The sequence below is a fragment of the Glycine max genome, chromosome 14 (genome assembly GCF_000004515.6).
Source record: "Glycine max cultivar Williams 82 chromosome 14, Glycine_max_v4.0, whole genome shotgun sequence".
In the NCBI taxonomy this organism is placed as follows: domain Eukaryota; kingdom Viridiplantae; phylum Streptophyta; class Magnoliopsida; order Fabales; family Fabaceae; genus Glycine; species Glycine max.
In genome coordinates this window covers 35,760,792-35,769,035 of record NC_038250.2, presented here as the reverse complement: position 1 = coordinate 35,769,035, position 8,244 = coordinate 35,760,792, and the positions used below count along the sequence as shown (strand labels likewise).

At 28.8% G+C, this 8,244-nt stretch overlaps 1 protein-coding gene across 1 annotated transcript; it reads left to right on the top strand.

Annotated features, from left to right (window-relative positions):
* Positions 1 to 5,106: 5,106 nt before the first annotated feature.
* Positions 5,107 to 7,019, top strand: LOC100805277 (ethylene-responsive transcription factor CRF1). The gene has a single exon (XM_003544044.5). The coding sequence runs from the start codon at positions 5,811 to 5,813 to the stop codon at positions 6,792 to 6,794; it is 984 nt and encodes a 327-aa protein (XP_003544092.1). The 5' UTR covers positions 5,107 to 5,810; the 3' UTR covers positions 6,795 to 7,019.
* Positions 7,020 to 8,244: the final 1,225 nt, after the last annotated feature.

Sequence of the window (8,244 nt, the reverse complement as noted above, 5' to 3'; positions counted from 1 at the left end):
ATCATTCAAGGATTAGGTGATTTAAAGTGAAAATAAAATTAGATAGAAAGTGTTGGTTTGATTGGCTGAAAATTATAATACCGGATAGGATAAATATTTTATTTCACGTTCGATTTGAAAAAGGATATGAGATAACATAAATCAAATAGATAAGGAAAGAATAAAATCTCTAGTTTAGTTTTGTTATTCTGGGACAACTTTTTGTCCCATATATAAAGTATTACAAAGAAACATATATCCATATTTTTATCTCTTCAATAATTGAAAAACACTAACTAACCAATGCAATCAGTTTAATCTATATCTCTTTCTTTATTTCTGTAACATTAAATTTCTTATAAACTAGTTTAGTGTCTCAATGTCTTGCAGAGTATTAAATTCATATTTTATAATTTATAGGGGTGACTTATTATATTATTTTGAAATTTAAATATATTATTAATTATTTAGTTTAAATTTTAATAAATATATGTTAGTATATATGTTAACAAATATTTAAATATATTTTTAGGTACACACATGCTCCAGAAAATTGTTATGAATTTTGTCCTTCACTTTGGTCATATCTTATATTGTATTAATTATAATACTTAAATTAAAGTTGTTAAAATTTTAAAAATATATTTTTAGAAGAAAAAGATGCATCAAATTATAAAATTTTGTATCTGATATAATAAATTATAATTTATTTTAAAGAAAATTGATTGGTGGTTAATTTGGGATAACAAAAATTGAGTAAAGATGTTTTTTTTTCTTTGTATGAACTGAAGGACAAAGGCCTAGAAAAAACACTAAGAATCAGGCTTAAACATATTTGGGATTAAGTTTGCCATTGTTATAAGAGGAATAAATGAAGGTACAAAATAAAAAATTAAGTGAAGGTGTTTAACTACAATTGAATTTTATTTTTTTTATTTAATTTACCTTTTTAAGCTTTAACTACAAAATAAAAAATTAAGTGTCATTGTTAGCGACAATTCGCGCTAAGGGCAATTCCTTCTTGGGTTGGAGTTGCGCTTCGCGAGCTTTTTTTTTTGCGCTAAGAAAGAGATAAAAAATTGTTAGTTTGCGAATCCCAATAGTCAAACCTTAGGAAAATGTGTTAGGAACCTACAGTTCAAATTTGAAAATAATCCAACGGTTAATGAATTCAGAATTACAATTTTACCAGAATAGGTTTATGTAAAATTTAAAATCTCATAATTTCAATTTAGGTCAATAAAAGTCCCCACATAATTCAACATTCACATCAAGCAAATCACACATGATTAATTCATACCATTCCTCAACTCATTTAAGTCAATCATATAATCAAATAACACGATAAATACAACTAAACATCGATTTATAGTTAGCAAAATTTCATGGCGTTACAAAAGTCATAAATCACTTTACAACTTCAATTTTTGTTTGCACGTAAGGTATTTTTTTTAAAAAAATTAAATAATTTTTTATTTTAATTATTTAATGAATTAATATATGATTTCTTTTTTAAGTTTTATTTAATATTTTTTATATTTTTTGTATATTATTTTATTTAATCTATTTTCTATATTTAATATTTTCTATATTTTTTTACTAATGCTAAGGATTATTATTTGTTTTGTAAATTAAAAGAATAATTCGAAAAACTTAAATTTAAATAAAAATATTAAAATGTACTTTGTTTAACAAAAATATTAAAAAGTTGTGTTACTGATATTAAAAAATAATATTAACTTATAACTTATCAAATAATATTAATTTTAAAAAAATTAATTAATTTTTACAATTATCATTAAGTAAATTAATAATATCATACCGTAGTATTAATTAAATTTATTTTATAAATTATTTTAATATTAACAAAAGAAAATAATTTGCTAATAAAAATAGTTGTTAAAATAAAAACAAAATAATAAGTTAATATAAATTGAATAATACAAATTAAAGAGAAACATAAAATTAAAAAGTATAAATAATAGTAGTTGTCAACTTACTTGTTTGGACAGTTACTACGATTATGTCTTTGAGTTCTACACAATGAGCATTTCTTATGCATATTTGGAATTAGTTTGTTCATCTCATTATGCATACTACTAGTGGTTGACCTTCCCGTTGTGTCTTGTCGCTTTGAAGGATCAGACATAAAATATAGACCAAAATATTGAGGCAATTTATCTTTGCATTCAAGAGAATCAAATTGATGCTGATAAACTTTATAAATATTTTTCAACTTGTATACAGGGTCAATAGAGTCATCGCCGCAATTTAAATTTCAAGAAGCACATGCTCCAATTGCATGCGAGCAAGAAATTCAAAGTGCCTAAAATTTTCCACAATCGCACCACCATTTGTTCAATTTGACAGTGCATGCCATTTCTTGTTGCCCAAGTTGCGTATTTGTAATTTCTTGAAGCTCAAATATTAAAAAATTTAAGCAAATTAATATTATTTAATAAATTATATGTTAATATTATTAATTGTGAATATATGTATACATGTTTTTGATGATGCCAAAGTATAAGCAAACAAGATTGCTTCAAGAAATATTCAAGGTTAAGAAAACAAAGATTGCTTCAATATTAATTCAAGGTCAAACAAACAAGATCAAGAGAAAGATAAGACCTTAGTTTATTTGTTAAAATAATCTCACACTTTTATCAATTTTGGCCTCAAACAATTATTTTCAACAACTCAAGACAATGGTAATCGAATACCAGGTATTGTAATCGATTACCAGAGACAGATTGCAAATGGGCTTTTCAAAAAGGGTTTTAAAATTTGAATTTTAAATTTGATAATCGATTACCAAATGTCTGTAATCGATTACTAGTAATGACACTTCAGAAAATACTTTAAAAAGTCATGACCCTTCAAAATATAATTGTGTAATCGATTACCAGAAATCTGTAATCAATTACTAATGAGAAAATTTTAGAAATTCTTTTAAAAAGACACATATCTTCAAACTATTTTGAAGAGGCACAATGAGCCTATATATATATATATATATATATATATATATATATATATATATATATATATATATATATATATATATATATATATATATATATATATATATATATATATATGTGTGTGTGTGTGTGTTTGACTTCGAAAAGTACAAGAAAGATTTTTCTAAGAGAACTTAATTGTCAAATACTCTCTAAACAACTATTGGTCAAACAATTGCAAATCTACTTAGAATTATTCTAGGAACTTCAATTTGTACCATCTACTCTAAATGAGAGAAATCTTGTTGTACATCTCATATATTTAGTTGTAATCAAGAGATTCTTTGTCTCTTGGCTTGTGAAAATCTTAAATACAAGCTGTAAAAGATTTACTGAGGTAGTGGAAAATCTCAAGTGCGTTACTTGGACATGGGAAGTGACCGAATCGATATCAATTGAGTTTGTAATTCTCTCCTCCCTTATCTCATTTATTTTATTTATTTTAATTGATGCGCTTTTTCTCATGTATTCTGAGCATATCATATATTATTTGAAAGGAGATTAAAATTTGGTAATTGAAAAATTTTAAAACTTAAGTTATTGAGACCACTTGTCTAACATTAACAAAACATTTTAATATTTTTATTTAAATTTAAATCTTTTACATTATTTTTTAATTTATAAAATAAATAATAATCCTTAACATTAGTAAAAAAATATAGAAAATATATTAAATAAAACAATATACAAAAAATATAGAAAATATTGAATAAAACAATATCTAAAAAATATACAAAATCTTAAATAAAACTAAAAAAGAAAACATATATCAATTTATTAAATAATTAAAATAAAAATTATTTATGATTTTTTTTTAAAAATACCTTACTTGCAACAAAAAATTGAAGTCGTAAATTTACAAATTCAATTACAAAGAAGAAAAAATAATTTAATTGTCAATTAATTTTAATTAATATAAAAATATTACCTGAGTTAAACAACCAATCTATATTGAATTGTATATTCTTATAAAAGTGTAAAATTTAAATCTGTAGAAACATAAATTTTTTATCATTAATTAGTCATTAACATTTCTATAATTTTCCAAGCGAGTTTTCAGTTAATACTAAAGGGGGTGTGTGTTGCACACTGTCTAACGCGTGTAGATTCAGCCTCGATTCTAGTAACTGTGAAACAGAAAAGAACCCAGAGACGTAGTAGTATTGTAGTCTTAAGAACTGAATTGTAAATGGCGGCGAATTCAAGGTTGTTCTTCTATCTCTAGTCTATCTCTAGCTCTAAAAAAGTTCAATAAAAAATCCATTTTCAAAAGCTAAACAAATTCAAAAAGATTAAAATCCTTTTACCTGTTAAAAATATTTATTGACCCACACACATATGGCAGAGCTTGGAAACCCCACGGTTGCCACTGCCGAGCACAGAATAAAACGTTTCCACAATTAAGACTCTCTTATCACTAACATTACCAAATTACCCTCGCGCAATTTCAACTTTATCCTATCATACGTTTAAGAAAATATAGATAAGAATATATTTTTATTGTTTGATCGGAAAGAAAGAAAAAAAAAAAGAAATGTTAGCTTAAATAAAAATTTAAAATTTTCTTTTATCTCCTTTTCTACTAAATTCAAATTTTAATTTTTTCTGTTATTTTGTTTCCATCCATCCAAACTGATGATTACTGTTTCTGTGTTAATTTTGAAGTGCAGCAGCCATAAAGGGGCAAATATCAATTGGAGAAAAATATACTTTCGATTAGTCAACAATTTGACTGACTAATTGCTAATAAGCCGAGTATCTTGGGCTCACGCGACAGCCATCACAGTGTTCGAGATTTAACGCACAATTGCTGGCAACCGTTGATGTTTTTTCTCATTAGTTACTTTAGATGTGTTTAAGAGTCAAATGAAATCACAACAAAACAAATAAATATAGTATGTTTGGATTTTCACTACTAATTGTGTTTGGGTTTTCATCAATATAGCAGGTTTTCAAATATAATTCACGTTAAATTAAGAAAAGAATGAAGAAATTACTCTTATTAATTTCATTAAGATACAGACGGTAAGTGAATTTCATTATTATGAGAACTGAAAAAATGTTCAAATAAAAAAATTTGGTTGAAATGGCATAAAATAATTTGTTTGAAGAAAAGGAAATAAAATATTTGGTGAGATTTTTACATTCAATTCTATTTTACGAGCAAAAGGAAAATAAATAAAAATCTTGCTACCTTCCCAATTTCGGCTGATTTTGATCCTATAAAAATGCGATGTTTCTGTTTCGGTTTTGCAACTGATATTGTTTCTTACCCATTCAATATTACTAATACTACTAATACTTCGTCACTTTATTCTCAAAACGCCACGCCACGCCACGCCACACACTTGGAAGAAAAATCCACTCACAACAAGATAATCTGCATCTTCTTTTCCTTCTCTTTTCCTCTCTTTTGAATCCATAGATGTTTTTTTTACTCCTCATGGAAGGACACCAAAAATAAGTTTCAACGAAAGTCTCCTCCAGCCACTGTAGTTATTCAAACAAAAACACACTCAGAATCACCCTTTCTATAATTTTTTCTTTTCAAGTTCATAGCACACGAGACGATGTTGTTATGTTTTGCTTTTTCACCCTTTAAAGCCCTTTCCTCTTTATTCCGATACCATCTTTCTCTCCCAATTTCATCCTTCCCTCACTCAAACAGTGACCCCTTCACATTTTAAATACTTTCTTTCCATTTTTTTACATCCTTTTGATGCCTTTTTGGCAGATTTCTGCACACATAACCTTTCCTCAATCTTCTCAATCACACATCCCGTATTGTGTTCTCATACCTAACAAACAGTCATGGAACAACAAAACAGCATCCTATGCAAATACACTGAACACCAGACCGTCATGAAAAAACACATGAAATCCAAAGATAACACTTTCTGTTCACCTAAAGTCATCTCCATATCCTTAATCGATCCATACGCCACAGACTCATCCAGCGACGAAGAGAATGTTATGCGCCGGAGGCGCGTGAAGCGCTACGTCAACAGAATCGAACTTCAGCCGGCGTTCAAACCCGTCACTACAAGAAAGAGACACGCCGGAGACGCCGCCACTCTCCGGAAGCCACCGGCGAAGGTGACAAATTCCTGCAGGAAATTCCGCGGCGTGAGGCAGCGGCCGTGGGGTAAATGGGCGGCTGAAATAAGGGATCCCGTGCAGCGAGTGAGAATCTGGCTCGGAACCTTCAAAACCGCCGAGGAGGCCGCCTTGTGCTATGACAATGCGGCGATCACGCTCCGCGGCCCCGACGCGCTAACGAACTTCGGGAGGTCGCGGCCGGAGGAAACGCCGGAAAAAGAAGAGATGGTTGAAAAGGAAGAATTCACATCCGGGAAGCCGGAAATGAAAGTCGTCGTGAAACCAGAGACCCAAGTTTCAGTTTCGGTCTCCGGCTGCTACGACTCGGGCGACGAGTGTTGTCTCAACCTATCGTCGCCCACTTCGGTTCTCCAGTTCAGTGCTGAACCGTATAAACCGGACGAGCCGTTTCCCGGTTCAACCGAAACTCGCACTGTGGTGGAAGAGTGCCATGGCGAGACGGTGTCGTTTAGCGACAGTAGTGAGTGTATTTTAAAAGACATGCCGTGGGATGATGTGTTTAATTTTCCGGTTATGTTTGACGAGCCGCTGTCGCACTTGTTTGATGAAACGACGCCGTTTTCGATTAGTGACGGTTTCGGTGATGAAAAGTTTTTGCCGTCATCAACGTTGTGCCAAGTGGACGATTATTTCCAAGACATCTTGTTAGGGTCAGATCCTCTCGTGGTTCTGTGAGTGAAGGCAAATTTTTGTTCCAGTTAATATTTTAATAATTTTGTTTAAATATTAGTTTGTTTTTTATTATTTATATGGTCGAGAAATTCGTGTAACGAAGGGAGCGGGGGTTGAACGAAGTTTTGTTTAGATTCTATTTTATGTTTCCTTTGCCTAATAATCAGGGTTGTTGAGAGTGTAATATATTGTGTCTAGTATCAATCCAAGTGTATGAAGTTCTTTTTAGCTCTTTTGTTTTGGTTTGATTCTCGTTGCTTTGGTTTTGGCATTTTTGGGTGACTATTCAAGTTTTTTGGCCCGTAATAACAAAACGATAATAAAGGTAGGTTTTGGTGTAAGGGACAACACAATGTGTGAACAATAAATCTAGTGTATGTGAAATGAAGTGCCGCCGACTCTTCCCTTGCAGGCGGTGATTGCGGTCATGACTCGTGTGACTCGTGACCGATTGATCGAGGGACGGCCGTGTGAAGGGCAAACGACCATTTGGGACAATTATTTTTTAAATTTATCATTTGAGTAAAATTTAAATTAATATTTCAAAAATAATAAATCATAGGATAATTTATGATTTTTAAATTGAAAGTTGGATATTGTGTTAGGATTTTTTTTATTGAAATCGTAAAATATCTTGTGACTTTAATTTTTTAAAAAAACATAATTTTAAAGTTGTAAGAGTTTTTTTTTCAATCGTAAATTATTTTATGAAAATAATTTTTTTTGCACGGCTTTAAATTTATAATATATTTTTCTAAATTGAAAATAATTTTTTATTTTAATTATTTAATGAATTAATGTATGGTTTTTTAGTTTTATTTAATATATTATCTATATTTTTTTACTGATTTTAAAGATTATTATTTCTTTTGTAAAATAAAAAAATAATGCAAAAGACTGAATTTAAATAAAAATATTGAAATATACTACATATTTATTTACCAAAGATATCAAAATGTTTTGTTACTCATATTAACAAATAATATTAACTTATAATTTATCAAATAATATTAATTTTTAAAAATAATTAATTTTTACAATCATCATTAAGTAAATTAATAATTTTGTACAATAATATTACCTAATTTTATTTTATAAATTATTTTAATATTAACAATAGAAAATAATTTAAAAATAAAAGTAGTTGTTAAAATAAAAACAACATAATACATTAATATAAAATGAACCATACTAATTAAATAAAAGCATAAAATTAAAAAGTAAAAATAATGTTAGTCGTCAACTTGCTTATATAAACGTTATTACGATTATATCTTTCAATTCCAAAAACTAGTAAGGAAGGTCCTACCTTTTGAGTTGGAACACAAAGCTCATTGGCCATTGAAGTTTCTGAATTTTGACCCAAATGCAGTTGACAAACACACGAAGCTCCAACTTCATGAATTGGAGGAACTAAGGTTTCAAGTTTATGAGAATTCCAAGCTTTATAAGT